This window comes from Chelonoidis abingdonii, chromosome 3, assembly GCF_003597395.2.
Source record: "Chelonoidis abingdonii isolate Lonesome George chromosome 3, CheloAbing_2.0, whole genome shotgun sequence".
NCBI classification, from domain to species: Eukaryota; Metazoa; Chordata; order Testudines; family Testudinidae; genus Chelonoidis; species Chelonoidis abingdonii.
This window is the reverse complement of record NC_133771.1, coordinates 136,196,944-136,216,477: the sequence shown is the minus strand read 5'-3', so window position 1 is coordinate 136,216,477 and position 19,534 is coordinate 136,196,944. Positions and strand designations below refer to the sequence as shown.

Here is a 19,534-nt window from a genome sequence, read left to right as displayed (position 1 = left end):
GGCAAGAAGGAACTGAGGAGCGGCCGGGTCGGCAGGGGCATATATACGGTGCCGCAAAGGCGCCACGCCAGGGGGCGCCTGCCGACCCGCCGGGTGTTGCTAGGGGAAAATTCTTCCGACGAACGTGCACGCGGCGCGCGCACACCTACTTGGAATGAATATGAGCAAGCACTCGAAGAAGAACTGTTAGTAGTAACTAAACTGACTACTGAATCTCCTGTTTAAAATTCATATCCTGAAACTAACAGAATATTAGAAGAGGGATACCACCCACCAAACAAGTTTAAATTCCATTTCTAGATACAATCTTTTTGTTCAGCAAGATTCATTTTACTTTTGTACCACTTAGAATGGAGAACCAAAAGAGTAGGAAAATAATTTTTTAAATATAAAAATGACCTAAGATATCGAAGTCTATTAACTGGATTTTGAAAGCCTAAAATTACCATTGTTCTGTTGGCAATGATTTATATCCCATCTTACTGCAGAACAATGTCTAAATGAGTGAGAAAAAAGTTACCTGATCTGCAAACTGCGTCATATAACGTTGTAGTCTGGCCTGATTATCAGTCTGCTCACACATTTGTACCAAGATATCGAAGTCACAATACTTCTCTGCTAAAGCAGCTGCCAGCTGATACTGTCCTAGAGAAACTAGGGAACCCAAAAGAGAAACAAGTCAATCACACACACACAGTCTGTAAGAGGATGCATGCTGTTTTGGATCACAATAATAAAAATAATTCAAAATCCCTGCAATACAAAAATAGTTGTATATCAAGTATGCATTTATTTGTGCTTTCAAACCACAACTGATGTGCATGCTTATGTAAACATGCATCCACGTGTAATATATACAGTAAGTAACACAAAAAATCTGGAGAGATTTTCAGAGCCACACAGGCCTGTTAGGCACCCAGCTACCTCTGAAAGTAAGCAGACCACTCCCATTTAAACCTTTGAAATTCTTTGCTTTCATAAATATTTACAGTTCACAATCAGGCATCACCAAAAGTGAGAAAGTAACAAGAGAAGACATTTTGTCAATGTACAAAACAATTATGAGGATTACTAGATTTATATACACAATATGTTATTGGTCACTTCTATTTTGATTCAAGTAAAGTTAAGAGAAATGAGATTCAAGGGCCATCAGTGTGTTGTTAAGGAAATTAAAGCTTTAAACTGAATACAATGCTACAGAGCTTGTATATATTTACACGCTACCAGAATGTATGTATGTTAGTGTAAAAAGACTAACACATGCAATTTCTTTACTTAGCAAAGACTTCTCTAATCATAATTTTAAAAGCTGATTTAATATTCAACTGTTCTATTAATTTAATTCATTTTAAGCCTAAAAAATCAGGTTAATAAATTTACCAAATATTGTGCTACCTATTATAAGTGAGCATTGTTTCCAAGATTACATTATTCAATCCAAAATATTTTGGCTACATCAATGCTATAATTATTTATGATTAAGCTATGATTATTGAAATGATATATAATCAACATTATACAATTAATATTTATGCTGTCAGACGAATGTACCACTTGATAAATATTCAAACAGATCTATGGCTAAGTGGCAACAAAATAGACTTATTTAGAAATATATTTTAAAGCTATTTTCATCTGACACTGTCAAGTCATATCAAGTTTCTGGCATCAGGCTATGCAATAAGTAATTGGAAAGAATGCACTGAATTTACAATTCAGGAAGGAGACTTCTGTCTGCTACATAGGTTTGATTTAGGATCATTACAATAAGAATTCCATTTTCTTCAATCTATTTCTATAGCTAACTTCCCCATTAAATAGTACAAACAAACCAACAACTAATATGCTGCATATAAATGTAATTTTACTCTAGATATGGAACTATTTTTTATTTATTTTTTTTACTTTCTGTATTTGCTTGGATCCAAACATTCCATGCATTGTTTCCTAGATGAATGGTTAATCCTTAATGAAAGAAAAGAGATCAGTACTTACGAAGAGGAGACAAAAGTTCCGATCTTTTCTGAACATATTCCATTTCCAGATTATTGTATCTATCTTGATCAGCAGGCCGGTCCACGGATTTAAGCTGAGAAACAAAGCCATCTAGAAAGCAATCTAGCAGCGCCACCAACTGTTCAGCCACAATGCTACGGAGGTTACTGTCCACTTGAGGATAAACAACCTTCAGAATAATTCCATGCTGACGTATTATTGCTGTTCGTATGCCAGCTGGACCACTAGATGCTTGGAAATATAAAAAACAGTAAACATTTACAAAATTAGATTCTGTAATTAGCTTGTGACTTAATATATTATGACAGTATGAAGGAAGCACAATTATAGACATTAAAGCAGTGGCTCTCAAATTTTTTTTTATTGGTGACACCTTTCATATGTCAAGTCTCTGAGTGCGACCCCCTCCTTATAAATTAAAAACACTTTTTTATATATTTAACACTATTATAAATGCTGAAGGCAAGGCAGGGTTTGGGATGGAGGCTGACTCCCCATGTAGTAACCTCACGGCCCCGAGGGGTCCCGACCCCTAGTTTGAGAACCCCTGCATTAAGACAGACAGATACACCACCACATGCAAAATATATCTAAAAGATTGTAGTTTCTCTCACATTTTAAGTGTTTACTTTGTGCTTCTCTCAGTGCCTACAAGTGCACTACAAAAGCATGAGAAGTTATCACACTGGTACAGTACTCTGGGAATCCACAGGTACACAATTCCCCAAAGGGTGTTTAAGGGGAACCTAACAAAAGTGGAGCTGCTGCTGTCTTAGTTCAGCTGGCTGCTGCTTTTCCACTATTTTTAATTGGTATAAATGGTATAATTTCTGAAGTTCTATATTCAATTTTTTAAAAATTATACACAATGTAAAGATCTCACAGGAGCAAAAGAAGGTAAGAGAGCAGTGGCAGAAAAGGTGTTCTTCCCCTCTCTGCGATCCCTAGACAGAACTAAGCAGTAGGGAAGTACTGTACACTTATGAGCTAGGGAGGGAGCTTTTTCTTGGGACATTTCCATAGAGCTGGGGGGAATACAACAGGATCCTGCTAACACCTCTTGAGAACTATCCAAAGGACAACAAATAGCAGGGAAATCTTTTGCCCCTCAGTTCTCGTCAACAAAGCAGGAATGTACTGGAAGGCCAGAGCAGATGGAACAGGAGGTGCATAAGCCTCTGTGAGAAGTAGCTAGGAACCTGTTTGAGCGGAAGAGGGCCTGGGAGCTGGAAATGTCTTATTTAGAGCTGTGATGGCTATGTACACCGCTGCTGGTGTGACTCAAATACCAGTGGGGAAACAGAAAATATGGAGAAAAAAATATAAAGAACATTTGAAACACTCAGTATAGAATGCACTATCACATTGCAAATTTCAAATCTGAATTTGTCAGCAACCCAGAAAAAAATTGCAATGAAATAAGCTATTTCTTTAAAATATTCCCATTTTTCTTTTACATTATTAATACTAAGCATTAATTCTAACCTTCCCATTTTATCCACAGGTTAACTCTGAGCCCCGAACTTCTTATGCCATATGTACAATAAAAACCAAGTACAACTAAAGCAATTTTGCTTTTAAGTAATCAACCAATTTACATACCATAAATATAGACTGACATGCTGACACTGACACATACTAAAATTGTAAATGATTACAAGAGATTTGATGAGCAGTAGGAAAAAAGGATTTCTTTCAATCTAATCAATAAAAAAATGAAAAGTTTATATTGGTATTTTTTTGGACCTGTTTTATTTAACAATTTAATTTTAAAAAGTGTAAAGATCATAAAATATTCTGACACCCTTGTTATGAGGCACTGCAAACAACTCTAACTACTACAGGACAATTTTAGTCTACCAAACTGTTTGTCACAAGGTTCTGCATGCATCAACACAGCGCACTCCAACACAGAGAGGTCTTAATCCGCAAATTATTTCCCAGAGTTACTGTTCATGCCACTGCTAATTCAGCTGCACTGATGCGTGCCCTGACAAACAAGTCTTCAGTGGCTTCCAGAGATTTTAACCTGTGCCAAGTAAACACTTCTACTGGAGAAGCAGCAAATATACATGAGAACAGAATCAAACTAACAAGTGACTTAGAGATCAGAGCAGTAGAGGTTGCAAGAGCAAGGAGGAGAATAAATGTTATGTCCTCTCCCATAGCACAGGACTTTAACAGTAACAATATTCATCACATTAAAACGAGTATTTTCATCTCATCTTCCTCCTACTCCTCTACTTCCTCCTCACATTTCCCACCCCCCTTGTTCCCTCTGGAGACCTGCTTTGCTGCAGGAAGGGTGTGAGTAGCTCCTAGAGCCAGAATGCCCAATCAAGCAGAGTGGTAAGCCAAATGGATAGAGCTGGTTAGGTGCTGAGGCGGGGGATCTGAACATCTGGAGAAGAGTCCTTGCTTGATGCTACCAAGAAAGAAGGGGTGGGTGGGAGAAGAGGAAGAAGGGTATATTTGTCCTACAGACGGTTATGACCTCTCTCTAATGAGATGGAGAATACTGGTGTTGAAGGCTTGATTCTTTTTGATACTGGGAAGGTCTGTGCTGGCAGCACTGGTAACCAAGCTGGTGCTGGTGGCTTGAGGTCTGTAGTTGAACTATCTGCTGGTACTGTATCAGTATTGGGTCTGGTACCTAGGGTCTTGGTGACAACTGTCCGTTCCCTAATGCGGGTTCGGTGAACTTTTAATTGAGAGAGGAAAATTAAAACCAGACAGACTGAAAATTCAAAACACCACGTGGCCGTTTATTAACAGGGAGAAAATCACAACTTGGGCTGGGGAGGAGCACTTTTACCAACCAACAGTACTATTGGAACATGAAACCTTTACACAACTTGAAGCAAGCTATTTACATTCATTAACAAGGAACCAAACACTCCAAAAATCAACTGCTCTTTAAAAAGGTAAACGAATACACCAAATTAAGTGAACTGTGTGCACACTAACCAAATACTACTATCAAATACACCAATTAACTTCAATAGCAGTTATTACAACAACTCAATTCTTATATACCATATATACACAATTTTATATCAGATAACAGTATATGCAGTTCTATACCAAATAAGAGAGGGAAAAAAGAGAAGAGGCTAGGCAAAGCACAGGAAATTAGAGAGCAAGTACCGTATTCCAGGCGCAGCTGACCAGCATTACAGACACCAGAAGCACACCGAATCCGTGGAAGATAACGTTGAAAAAGCAATAAACAACACGTCCCAAGCCGGCTATATCCGGAGGAGACCCCTGGCTGAAGGGTTGATCAGGTCCTTCAGTCAGCACATGGATACTCCTGCAGATCCTGGCACGAGGCATGGTTTTATTCAAAACATTGGCCAAAATCTGATTGGTCCCTAGCTCCCACGCCCTCCAGGTTCCGAGCTGTAGCCCTCTACGTAGATAGAATCTGCACACGGCACACTAGAAGCTACTAGAAGCTGCACCCAGCACACTAGCATGGTTTTGCACACAACCCTAATCCGACCCTTTGAACTGAACTATGATTGGTCAGATTGGGCCCCTTTGCTCACGGCACGCTAGTATTATGCACACAGCACTAACCTGATCCCTGGGTCACCAGGCAAAAGAGTGGGAAACTGCACACGGCACTCCAATGTTGCACACCGCACTATGGTGCTGCACACAGTACCAGTGTGACTTTTAGATGACCAACAATTGGCCATACAGACGCCATGTTAGAATAGAGGCTTTAGGGCTGCAACAACAACAAGGAGTCATTGCCAGTAATGAGTTTTGGTATTGGGAGTAGACTTGATTTTGCTCGGAGCTGGGTGGAGCAAGAGAGTCTGCCCATGCTAGGCAGTCTGAACTGATTAGACTTTTTGGGTCAGTTAACAAGAGTCAGAAAACCCATGACTTTTTTTTTTTTTTTGGTTCTCTCTGGGAAAGAAGACTGCCACATTGAGCCATCCTTAGAAAGTCGCTTAGATCTGCCCTGCCTTGATGTTGTGTAAGTGATACAGGGCTTTGGCACCAAGCATGCAGCCAGTGCTGAAATCGGTTTGGAGTGTCAAGAGGAGCTGAAAGGTTGATGCCCTTTTCTTGATACAGGTAATGGGAGTATCCATACCCCAAGGGGTGCTGAAGGAAGAGCATCCCTTTTCGGAGTTTGAGAAGCATTTTCAGAATCTTGTGGATTGCTTCAACAGGTAGAATTTTAACTAAGTATTTATGGAGAAGTGGTTCTGACAGAGAAGAAGGACCTGCACACAGAGCAATGGTCCAGGACATGGCTGTCGGCCAACCAAGAGTTATCTACCATGCCCAACCAGTTAGACCGAGTCCATTACGTGATGGGCATGGCTCGAAGCCAGATGGTTTGGACTTAGCCATTCAGCATGGAGAGATCTCAGCTCATAACAGTCAGAAGAAAAAAAATTAATACATTAAAATAACAGAACACTTAATAGACTGCCAACAGGACAAAAATATCACCTTAAAAACTAACTGGACTAGCTATCTTAATTATCAGTTTAGAAGAAAAGGCACTATGAGGCAGAGTGCAGCGGACACCACACAGAAGTGTTGTGGCCATGGATGAGAAGTGGGAACAGAGGTGACCAAAGCCAATCTGATCTATATAAGCTCTTGGACATGGGGTCACCATGGCATGCAGGACAGACATAATGCCAACGCGTCCTGCTGTTCGGAAGATTTTGATTTTGGGTACATGAGGCACATGCACACCATAAGAGGGGTCCTCATGGACAAAAGCAGGAAGAAAAACTTTAAAATGTTTACATTACAAAACAAAACTTGTTCTGACAAGTTTTCACAGCATTGCATCCTCGAGTAGCAAAGCACAAATACTCAACAAAGCAGCAAAGTGGGCAACTGTCAGTTTTTTACTCTTGACAAGGAGCCCTGAACACTATCTGCCTGTTTTAAACAGAGCAAGATTAATATTTTATGCTTCATTTGAACGTTATACAAAAAAATCATGATCTTGTCAGCTGGAATCAAGATACCCTAAAAACAAAAATTAGTCCTGCCTCCCAACTTTTGGCACCTTTGTTTTGTAGCCAGATTCTCAGTATGCAGTGTAACAAGCTTAAAGGAATATCATCAGTAATGGAGAAACCAACCATTCATCAACAAACTAAACCATTAGGTTCTACTATCCATATGGATATCTACATACAAGCTTAGAATAGCACATAACAGCACTGTTCAGTTTAACATTCACAGTTTGAGCTAACGCAAAGACTTCAGAGGATACAGTCAAATGTTCTGAAAAACATGAACAGTATTTGCTAATGTTTTAAAACCAACATTAATTTGCTTAACATTTTCACTATTCTCACCTGTCCATGGAACATATTCAGGTTCTCTTTCCGGGAGCTCTCCTGTTTTATATAAAGAGGCTCTAGACTGGCGATACTGGCTGGCAGCTTGTAGCATATCCTGCACAACATTAAATGGACACCTTAAAAGATGGTCAATTTCACAAACTTGCCACATTTTCTCTTTCAATCATGTTTTTCCTGTGTCAATTTTTTTTCACCCTCTACTGCTGCATGCAACTCTCAAACAGCAGGAGAGTATGCAGATGCCTAGCAAGAGCATTAATGTACATGCCCAGGAGCTGTAAATTCTCTACTATGCACATATGTTATCAATAGTCTCTCCCAGGCTGCTAGCCATCCTGCTACTTTTAAGGTTCCCATGAAGAGTAGTTCAAGAGGGAAAGTCACCATGTACCCTCAGTTCCACCCCAGTACTTCAGATACCTTCTGAGCTCAGAGGATGTGGCCAACTATCCACTCCCTGTCTAACACTGGTCTTTCTCCCTGCTCCTGTGAACTGCTGCAGTTCATGGCAATTACTTTACCATCTCCTTCCTGCTAAAAGGATGAGAAGTAAAGGTGGCGATCCCCCCCAAAGCTCCCACTTCTATGCTGGCTTCCAGAGACTATTAAGGGCTCCACCAGGAAATGGAGGCCCCGCCCATTACAATTTTACACTAATTTCGGTGCCTCCCAGCTCTGTGAAGGGGTTCATCTCGCCACCTCAAGGTCTGTGGAGGCATCCAAACTCCTTTAGCTCCATTAAAAGATCTGGTGGTGATCGTGAGTCTAAGTGTATCTCCTTCCACCTTTCTTCTAGATCCACTGTAAGGTAAAGAGGGGTGGTTAAAACTAACATGACCTTGCTTTTCATTACTTTCCTTTCTGCCTCCCTTCAGTAGTTTGGGAAAGGAGACTTTCCAAGCCCCACATACTGACAGAGAAACACTCCATGAATTGCTGTTACTGTTAAGCAGACTCTTAAAATGCCTGGAGAAGTATGTGCATTATAAGCTCTTCCAGAACAGTGCTTGAGTGTGTGATATCATGGTCTTGTTCAAGAGACCAGGAAGAAGTGAAACTGACCAATACAGAGGTACACCTTTACACAAAGCTCTGTCAAATGGACAAACTCGGGGAAAAAACAAAGCGGGGAAAAATGTTTGAGGTCTGATAATTGGGCAGGCAGATGTAGTGGAACAAAAAGGAACTCGGTCCTGATGATCCGATTCAGTCTATCACAACAAAGAGAACAAATCCAAGATTTGGGACTTAACAGGGAAAAAGAAGGCCAAAGTGGGTGATTTGACATATTACTGGGGTCAGTGCCTCTGATTTTCTGGGACTTGAGCTGCCTAAAAGCACTTGGTTTCTGTCAGAATTCTGAGAGAAATTGGCTCTCAAGATAACATATGGTTCATTACAGTTGTGTTACTCTGTTCTGACAAGATCTTGGAATGTGATTCTATATTTCTGGAATATATCCATGCCAGCCTAGAAAGTTCAGTAAGCTTTTATCTAGTATGACACTTCTAGGAGTGGAGACGAAATTCATATAATTAAACAGATGATGGACATTAACTTCACGTGAAGTAGTCAGAATGAGGCATACCTTGTGTTTGCATTGCTGGATGGATTAAATGTGGATTAAGTTTTTTTTAGATATTTTCCCTTTTTTGTGATACCACCACTAACAAGGTCATATTCAGCAAGTGTTTTGTCCTTCTTGTCAAGAGAGAGATACTACTATATTTGTATAGACTAGAACAAAATGTACACAGAGCGTGACAGGCAACTGGTGAGTTATTTTTCCCGTTTGTGAATTTCCCTTCGTATTTCCTTTTTACACTGTGCTCAGATACTGAAAGGAAAACGAGGCACCTAACGGATCTTTCTTAAAACTTTTTTTGTGCACTTTCATATTAATTAATGGGCAGTTCTTCTATTTGGGCAACTTGTCTATGAGAACTACCCATGTTACTGTACTGAGCAGCAGTCAAGGATTTCCTATGACTGAATCCAGCACCACAAATAATTCCTGTACTATACGTGAAACCATCTAACTACCAATTTCACTTCTTTTAATATTAGTAGTACTCATTTGTTATTAAACAACTAATACACATTCCATGGTTTTCGTTCAGCCAAGAAATGCAAATTACTGTCTTCTGTATTTTTCACCCTATCCCTCCACTCTGCCCTTCCAATATTTGGGCTGGCTAAAGTAAAAGCCTTGTTAAAAAGGGTTCCATATATGGCACTGGGTTTGGTTTTGTTTTCTTAACTCTTGCAGCTTATTAATTTCTACTACAGACTGAGCAGGTCCAGAAGTTTACATGATTCTATCAGTAATATCCATGTAATAAAATCCTACATTACTCATTGTTGATTAGTACCTTGATATTCATGCACATGGCATTTGATATTTAAATAGCCTAGATAAAGGACAAAAGTAAAATTAGATTTGCAAAGTCAAAGTACATCTTGAAGTTTCCTGCCCAGATGTGCCTTCTTTAAAGATTTTGTTTTTAACATTGCAAGGTCCTTTTTCTTATTAATCAGGTGGGGAAACTGACATACAATTACTTCACTTAGGAAAGAAAAATCAAATGCACAATTACAAAATGGATAATAACTGGTAAGGAGGACAGCACTGCTGAAAAGGATCTGGAGGTTAATAGCAGATAACAAATTCAGTATGACTCAACAATGTAATGCAGTTGCAAAAAAGGATAATATAATTTGAAGTATGTTAACAGAGTGTTGTATATATGACACAGAAGGTAATTGTCCTGCTTTATCCAGCCCTTGTGGTGCTCAGCACTGGCTTCAACTGGAGTACTGTGGCCAGTTCTGGGCACCACTCTTCAGGGAAGATGTGGACAAATTTAAGAGATCCCAAAGGAGAGCAACAAAAATTATAAAAAGTTTAGAAAACCTGACCAATGAGGAAATGTTAAGTCTTCAAATATGTTAAGGGCTGTTATAAATGACAGATCAATTGTTCTCCATGTCCACTGAAGGTAGGCCAAGAAGTAATGGGCTTACTCTACAGCAAGGGAGATTTAGGTTCGATATTAGCAAAAACTTTCCAACTATAAGGGTAGTTAAGTTCTGGAATAGGCTTCCAAGGGAGTTTGTGGAATCCCCATCACTGGAAGTTTTAAAAACAGGTTGCACAAACACCTATCAGCAATGGTCTATGTTTACTTGATGCTGCCTCAGAGCAGTGGGTTGGACTTGATGACTTCTCAAGGTCCCTTCCAGTCCTACACTTCTATAATTCTACATTTAGAAATAATTCTTAAGTTTTCTTTATTTCTCTTTCCTGTTTTTTATGAAATAATACTGCATTCTCGACAACCTTCTCTTGCTTACTAATACTCAGAAAAAGTAGGGTTGGACTCAACTTGCTAAATTCTGGTCTTGGTTTTTTTCTTGAGTGTTTCGTTTAATCAATGTAATTTGATACCTTCATGATGTTATTCACATCAACAACTATCTGGGCCCACTCAATGGATTCAATTGGTGTATCCTTCAAGATTTGCTCCTCATGATCTAATAAGCATTCAAAGATCGTATCTATCTGGGACACCTGTAAAACATACAAAAATATTTGCATTGAACACAAGGCTACCCATTATCAGGTGACGTGTGACAGCCAAATGATTACTATATATGAAAATACTGAAGTATTAACAGGATCTTGATTAAACAGCCTACTGGAATACAAAAAAGTATTAAATATTTATATAGATATTGAAATATCCAGTTATTTTAGTTGAGTTTTGGTTTTGTTTTTTTTAAGGGTTATAAGCCCTGTTGCTTCTGGACACAAACCAACTGGGTTAGGAAGAAACTCCCCATATGTGCGGGTTTTTCCACGATTGTCCATTATGGGGCTCCTTGTGCCTTCTTCTGAAACATGTGGTACTGACTACTGTTGGGAAAAGGATAATGGACTACACAGACAACTGTTTCAAATCAGGCATCGCAATTCCTATTATTTATTTTCTCCACAGCTGACACCAGTTCTCACCTCTCCTAGGGAGAAATCAGTCACTGGTTATTAATACCCTGTACATAATTAATCTAAAACTAAATCTAAACATTTTATTGCACTTTGTTAAGATGAAACAGAGAAAGTTAATGTAAGCTGGACCCAACTGGAACGTAGTACAACTGGAATGTTTGCCTTAAAAATGTAATTGATTAATTGGATTAAACATACTGCATCAGAGAGGACAATATATTCTAGTGAAAGGCTCTGAGCGGTTACAACTCATTCCAGGAAGGGAATGAAGAGATGAGGACATGTTTTGCTAGCTTTATGAGAAAGAGACCTACCAAGAAAGCATTAGTGCCCTTCAGTGCTCTCCTGTAACATGGCAATCCTAGCATACAATTCTCTGATGAGAAGGGAAAACATGGCAGTCTTTTCATCCTTCCTATAGCTGAACTGGTTGGAGATCAGATTAATTTTACTCTAGCTATGTGATGTCAATCAGGATTCATACTTTAGTTGCAGATGCATGCAAAAAGTTATGTTTTAAAATGAGAGAAAATGCTACCAATAAAGTCTTAACAGGAGAATTCTGGAAAGTTAAATTTGTTTTAGAAGAATCAAGTCTTATTTTACACATTAATGTATTTCAGTTTTTACAATATAACAATTCATCATGAAAAGGGTTCCAATTAATCAAGGAGACTTCCTCGTCTTACCTCTCTAAAGAAAACATCTGCAGGGGTAAGACTTTGTGGAATATCACATTCCCTTTTGTTTAAAGCAATCAATATAGCGGTGTTCACCAAGTCTGGCAGTCTGGAGTGGTGGTTTTTGAGAACAATGGCTGCTGATAACTTTTCTGCATGTTCACAGAGCAACAATCGAGTTGTCATTGGCATCCCTCTTACTGGAAAACTGCCCAGACGTTCAAATAAGCCAACCTTATATTAAAAAAAAAAGTTAAGCAATGTGCAAAAAATGATTAATATAATATAAAAAATATAAGTGTTCATGCCAGCAGAATTATAGGACCTTACCTGATGAAGAAAGTCAATGAAGAAGGAATGGGCTTTCGTCTTATCCTCCAACTGATGAAGGAGAATAAGGGATGTGTTGCTGAAACCAGCTGCTTCTGAAAAGAGAGTGTGTGTGTGTGTGTGAAGAGAAGATTTTTAGCTAACAGCACTTTTTAAAAAGTCCATGGTATTGCAAGGTGGAATTTAAGATCTCTTACATTTTGCAGCTTTTCTGTCTTCAATTATTACCAAAAAAAAAAAAAAGAACAAAAGCAAACCACTGAAAAAAATGTATTTGATACTAACAAAAACTTTTACACAAAGACTGGACTTTTTTTTTTTTTTAATATCAGATCACCTTGTTTTGATCTTAAGAGACTGAAAATACAACCTAAAACTAAGTTTTTGAAATATAAATAAAACAAATATATAAATATGGAAGATGGACAACATTAAAATGAAGATAACTATCTGAATCCTGATTAAAGATTTATTAAAGACCTAATACACCTCCACCACTGCATGGATTTTACACTCCATGCACATATGGACTTAGGAAAGTAAAAAGAAATTGCTCCCTCTTCTTCACCCCTCGATGTAGCCATGTATTGCTGTTTTAAATATGATTGGCCAAAGCTCACTCCTTTCCCTCAGGGTTTGAATCTGAGGATCCTGATAAAATTTTTACACAAAGGAGCAAAGACTTTAAGGAACCAGTGAGTGGAGTGGAAGCTTCTTTGGGTATATATGTGTGTTTGACATCCCAGTAGGGCTCCACTGTACCTTTTTATTGCTTTAGAATTATCACAACTTCTACATACTCTATTATCAGAAGACTGCTAAGACGTGAAACTCAAGAACTGTTGCGTCTGCAATTTCCACCATGTGTAGGCTTATCAGGATTTTATTTTTGTTTTCAAGTATTTATTGGTTAATCAACACTAGTTTTTGCACTAACAGGAAATCAATTCAGATAATACATTCATAATTTAATGTCTATTTTTCAATATTGTGGCAAATTGTCGGCACTATTATGATGGGTCTCGCGCTTTTTCTTCTTGGGGGGGGGGGCATTTCCTTGCCCTGAATCAGAATATTTAATTGACCCCATCTAGTGTCCTAGAGGATGGGGGAGTGGAGACGGGAGGAACCTGGGCCGCCCTCTAACTCCAGGGTCAGCCCAGGGAACCTGACGATCGTGGTGAGCCACTTGAACGACGGGTTCTTCCCCTGGGCTAATACTTCCTTCCTGCCCTTCAGCTTGTGGTTCCTGCCCTCCTTCTGCACAAGCCAGGTGCCCCTTACCTAGGGTCTTGGACTTCTTAGCCCACCGCAGCACTTCTCCAAACTTTCCTCTGCTTCCCTTCAAACTGTTCTCTGCTCCAACACCAATCCTTTCTGCTCCAACTCCCATACTGTCTGACTGAAGCAGGGGTTTTTATCATGTGATTGACTGCAGGTGCTCTAATTGGCTTCAGGTGCTCTAGTTAATCTATAGCAAACTTTCTTCCCCTACAGGAATAAGGCTCCCTTCTAACCCTCTCCTGCATCCCTCTGGCCATGCTGTATCACTATATGTTGTGAATCTTTAAAGATTCAGTATTTGATATTTCATAATTTCTTATAGATTGCCAGGTAGAAATGATTGCCAAAAAAAGCATCACATGACCATACATGTTACACATAAAACTTCCAGCCAAGTCCATGCTCAGCTCTGGGCAACTGCTACCTGGAGATATAAAGGAAGGTCTCTTCTCATGGGTAGTTACTCAGGAAGGAGGGTCTGATCAGAAGGTGGCTTGTTTTAGTGCTTCACCTACACCAGATTCCTCCAGCAGGGGTTGGGAAGGTAAGAAAGTGGCACTTAGCCTTTGCATGTAGCTTCTCCCTGCAGTAACTGGTACCCTCCTCTCTTCTTAGCATTACTAGAGAAACAGCAGCACTAAAAAGGAGTGAAAAAGAGCTATTTAGAGTAGAGGTTGCCACGCAGAAACACATGGTCAAAGGCAAAAGCCTCTTTACCCCCATGAAAGTACACTTGAGAGCGCATAAGAAAAAATGTGGGGAGGCTGTTGGTGATTAGTTTAGAAAGACGGAGTGAGGGTAGCGAAAGAAAGGTCAAAGTGGTGCAATCAATGCAAGTTGTTGAATACTAAGCAATCCACAAGTCCCCAAAATTGCCTTCACGTCATGGAGCATAGGGCTTACCTTATGATTTATTTTTTAAACAGAAAACTGTGCACAACTTCCCACATATAAAACCCCAAATAATATTAAGCCTTACCCTCTGGTACAGATTCAGCCCATCGTGGGTCAGATGCAGGGTAATCATCCACTAAGTCTACACTGATCTGAATTACAGCTCTATCCAGTTCAGTATCAGAATCCAGGTCTGCATTTGGTGGAAAGAGCTCAACAACCATGCTCTGTGCACTGATTACATCTTTTCTGAAATGAAAGAGAGGCTACATAAAACAAAGTGTAATCAAAAGTGGCCAGAATGTTAAAAATTTTCCCAACTAGTAGTTTTTTCTACTATCCTTTTTATGAAATTTGTAGGTTATAATCACTAACACTGTTTGTACGGACCACCTTTAACCTGAGTTTTTAAAAAGCATCCCAGTATAATTACCTAATTCAAAGGAGTATTATCTATTTTATTGATAGGTAAGTAATTTGCAGTCACTTTTGACCCAAAAAACCCTGATGTTTAGCTATGCCTGCTGAATGCCTTTCCAGCAGCCAAGCTAACAGGAGCAGTCGACACAACATTTTAACTAAAAAACTGTATGTGCCGAATGCTCCTCTTGGCTTGCTATTGGGGGCTAGTAGCAGTTGCAGATGGTCCACATGACATTGTAGACAATCTCATCATACCATCTCGTCCATACATTTATCAAGCTCAAGCCTGAAGCCAGTTAGGTTTTTTGCTCTCACTGCTCCCCTTAGAAGGCTATTTCAGAATTTCACTCTTCTGATGGTTAGATACCTTTGTCTAATTTCAAGCTTAAACTTGTTGATGGCCAGTTTATATCCATTTGTTCTTGTGACAACAGCAACACTTAACTTTAATAACTCCTCTCCCTCCCTGGCATTTACCCCTCTGATACACTTATAAAGAATAATCATATCTCCCCATAGCCTTCATTTGGTTAGGCTAAACAAGTCAAGCTCCTTGAGTCTCCTCTCACAAGGTAGGGTTTCCATTTCTCTTATCCTAGAAGCCCTTCTCTGCACCTGTTCCAGTTCAAATTAGTCTCTCTTAAACATGGGAGACCAGAATTTCACACAGTATTCCAGATGGGATCTCACTAGTGCCTCGTATAATGGCAATAACATTTCCCTATCTCTACTGGAAATACCTTGCCTGATGCAAACTAGAATTGCACTAGCCTTTTTCCTGGCTGCATCCCATTGGCAGCTCATAGTCATCCTGTGATCAAACAATACACCCAAGTCTCTCTCCTTCTCTGTTGCCTCCAACTGATAGTTCCCCAGCCTATAGCAAAAATTCTTGTTAGGTCTTAAGTGCATGACTGAACTTTGCACTATTAAATTTCATCCCATTTCTATTACTCTTATTTTCAAGGTCCCCCAGATCTTCTTGTATGATATTCCAGTCCTACTCTATCTTGGAAATACCTCCCAACTTTATGTCATCTGCAAATTTTATTAGCGCACATCCACTTTTTGTGCCAAGGGTCATTAATAAAAATGTTAAATAAGATTGGTCCCAAGATCGATCCCTGAGAAATCCCACTAGTAAACTCCCTCCAGACTAACAGTTCACCTTTCAGTATGACCCATTTTAGTCTCCCCTTTAACCAGTTCCTCGTCCACCTTTCAATTGTCATATTTATCCCATCTTCTCCAATTTAATGATTTCCCATATGTAACTGTATCAAATGTCTTACTGATATCCAGATAGATTAGATCTACTGCATTTCCTTTGTCTTAAAAATCAGTTATCTTCTCAAAGAAAGAGATCAGGTTGGTCTGGCAAGATTCAACTCTTGTAAAACCATGTTGTATTTTATCTCAAAAACCATTTACCTCTATATCATTAACTACTTTCTCTTTCAACATTTGTTCCAAGACCTTGCATACAACTGAGGTAAGACTAACAGACCTGCAGTTTCCCAGATCACCTTTTTTCCCCTTTCTTAAAAACAGGTACTATATTAGCAATTCTCCAGTCATACGGTACAACCCCCAAGTTTAAGGATACATTAAAAATCCTTGCCACTGGGCTTGCAATTTCATGTGCCAGTTCCTTTAATATTCTTCGATGGAGATGATTTGGGGCCCCTGATTTGGTCCCATTAAGCTGTCTGAGTTTGACTTCCATGTCGGAAGTAGTCATTTCTACTTTCATATCCTTGTTTTCATTAGCCACCCTGCCACTACTCCCAAATTCCTCATCACCCTTATTTAAAAACTGAGGCAAAGTATTTGTTTAGGTGTCACCTACCATGGCTCAGATTATCTATTCCTTCTCATATCTGGTACCATTTGATCCAATAACATCTTTCTCCAAATAATGGCTCATTTTCATGCAGTTTCCCTCATCACAGCTTCCATTTACCACTCCTAGTTTGCACCTTCACTTCTTCACCCAGCCCTTCCAACTCTCATCAAATACTTCCTCTTATCTTCAGTCTCTTAACTGCCATCTTCCCCTTCTTTTCAGTTTCTCTACAGCTGCTTCCTACTCTCCTTCCTCCAAAAACACCAAGCACCCAGTAATCTATCGCATACCCCATATCCTGTCATCATCTTCGCTTTTCCTGCATTATCCTTCAAAATGATGTCTCATTCTACAGTTTATTTCCCACTCTAGCACTGGCTCTCTCTCTGACCCGGCACCATTCTCTGATGGTGATTTCTCCTCCCAGCTGCCCAGCTGGCAGCTGTATTTGTTGTTCCAACAATTCCTCACTTTCCCTTCCTCTCTGAAGTACACACCTAACTATCCACCCATCCCTTCTTGCCACTGCTGTCATTCATCATTCCAGCTTGCTCTCCCACTCTTCTCTTTTCTCTCCATTTAACTCTTGACTCTCTTCCTAGTTCCATACCATCAACCTTCAGTTTCAGCTTCCATGTTGGTGAGCCTGTTTCTTGTTCTCTTACTAATACCCTTACTCAACCTGCTGTCACAAATCTATTCCCCCATTAACCTCTATGGTTGGAACTTTCTACACCAAGAATTGAGCTCAATTATTTCTCTTTTCCCCGACTAATTCAGGTCCTCCTCCTTGCATTTAAGGATCTCTACAACTCAATTTTTTATCTCTCTGCTTCACCTGACAGTCCCCTTCATGCACTTCTCCCACACAAATCTCTGTCTCTCTCATGCGGCCCCTTATCCATGGAATGCTCTTTCTGACTCTCTCTTCCATGCCTCCATCCTCTCTTTGAAGTCCTTTCTCCAACCTCAATTATTCTAGGAGGCTTAGTTTAATAGATTATAGATTACTATATTCTTTCTATTCTAATATAAAAAATATAAATCTGCAGTCTTGAAGACGTGCACAAATCACTAAGCAAACAAACTTACTGTTTTCACTCTTGGGTCACTCCACCCTTTCCAGCGTTTTGTCTCCTCCTCTACTTTTTGTCAATTTAGATCACACGTTTATCAGGGCAATCACTATGTTTTGAGAAGCACTATGCACATTCATGGCACTGTATAAAAAATATCTTCTAAAGTAATATTGACAACTGCCCATTTAAATATAAATAAAATAGTCAGGACTTTTCCATTCTTCCCTAACTTTCTTCACTAATGCCAGTTACTGAGAGAACAGACAAACAAAATTTTAAGCTTAAAATAGCTTTACTTTGTGTCAATCAGACCAGCAATACCAGCTCTGGCAGGTTCTAGCTGTAAAAAATGACTATACAAGTCTGCTCATTTCTAACATGAATCACTGGCAAGGTGGTCCAAGAATACCAATTATTTCACGTGATAATTTTTTTTAAAAAATCGGTTCTTTTTACAAAATCTCGTGATTTTTTTTTAACCACAAAAATCTAAAAACTGAAAAATGTTTTTGAAAACCAAACAACATTTTTACCAGTTTTTTGTGGGCTTTTTGTTTGGTTGGTTGATTTGGGGTTTTTTGGCCTGTGGGATGTGTGTGTTGAAAACCCAGAAAAATTCAACCAATATGAAAAGCATTTCAGGGAAAATAAAACAGCTAGTCAGAACAAAATTGTCAATAACAATTTACTCAACAGCGTCCAAGGTGTGTACACACTTTTCTAGAAAAGGGATACATTAAACATGGGTACATGGTGATTTTTAATTAATCAGCATGCATTTTAATTTTATCAAGAGACTCTCTTAATTAAAAACAAACTTGCCCTGTCTAGTATATCAACATAGTGACTCCTCACACCTGCAGTACTGTAGAAAAGCAGCTTTCAGTAATTTAGTTTTATCCTCTTGTGCTATAATCTCCATTCTACTGGTGGCATCAAATGCAGAACCCTGAAATGTAAAGTAAAAATTTAGACTGAAGGGAACATAGGCAAATACAAACTTCAGTAGGGAAGGAAAGTAATCTTTCTAAAATAACAATGATTTAGGATTATAATAGACCTGCCAAATCTAAAGTTTTTATTCTTGTGGGATGTTCTTGCTGATCACAACAACAACAAAAGAGACAGGGACAAAGATAATAGGATCACAGTTCAGAAGCTGTACAGATTGATCTAACCAAAGTAATGGTCATAAGGTCCCTCCATTATGAGGTACTACTACAGCAACTGATCCTAGAGGTTAAGATAAATGGGATAATGACCAATTCATTCTTAGTTATTAGCTAACTAAAGAACTGGTCAGCCCCATACTAAAAGCCCAGCTTCCATTCCCCTCTAAAAAAATATTGGGCAAAAGATTCTGCTTTAGAAAAATATTCTTGACAAGGTAACTCATCTGAGATTTTAAGTAAATGCATATTGTATAAAAGTTAAATACGGACATGAAAATACTTTTTTCCATTCTAAAAAGAGTTGGTTACTTGATAAAAAAAGTAGAATTAAAGTAGCACATTATTCAAATGAGTAGAGCTGGCTGATAAATATCAATTTGACTGGGAATTTCAAAATATTGTAAAACCTGTTTTGGGTTTTGAAAATTTGTTTTCAGTTAGATCTAT

The 19,534-nt window shown here is 39.0% G+C and overlaps 1 protein-coding gene across 2 annotated transcripts in view; it reads right to left on the bottom strand.

Annotated features, from left to right (window-relative positions):
- Positions 1–19,534, bottom strand: part of NUP133 (nucleoporin 133) — an 84,351-nt gene that overhangs the window by 43,773 nt on the left and 21,044 nt on the right. For both annotated transcript variants that reach the window (XM_032783846.2, XM_032783847.2), the window contains exons 12-19: positions 18,773–18,864; positions 14,653–14,816; positions 12,390–12,484; positions 12,069–12,293; positions 10,819–10,941; positions 7,365–7,464; positions 1,999–2,250; positions 521–654 (exon numbers count right to left, since the gene is read on the bottom strand). In XM_032783846.2, coding sequence (XP_032639737.1) covers positions 521–654; positions 1,999–2,250; positions 7,365–7,464; positions 10,819–10,941; positions 12,069–12,293; positions 12,390–12,484; positions 14,653–14,816; positions 18,773–18,864 — 1,185 coding nt within the window. The remainder of the gene's footprint in view (positions 1–520; positions 655–1,998; positions 2,251–7,364; positions 7,465–10,818; positions 10,942–12,068; positions 12,294–12,389; positions 12,485–14,652; positions 14,817–18,772; positions 18,865–19,534) is intronic.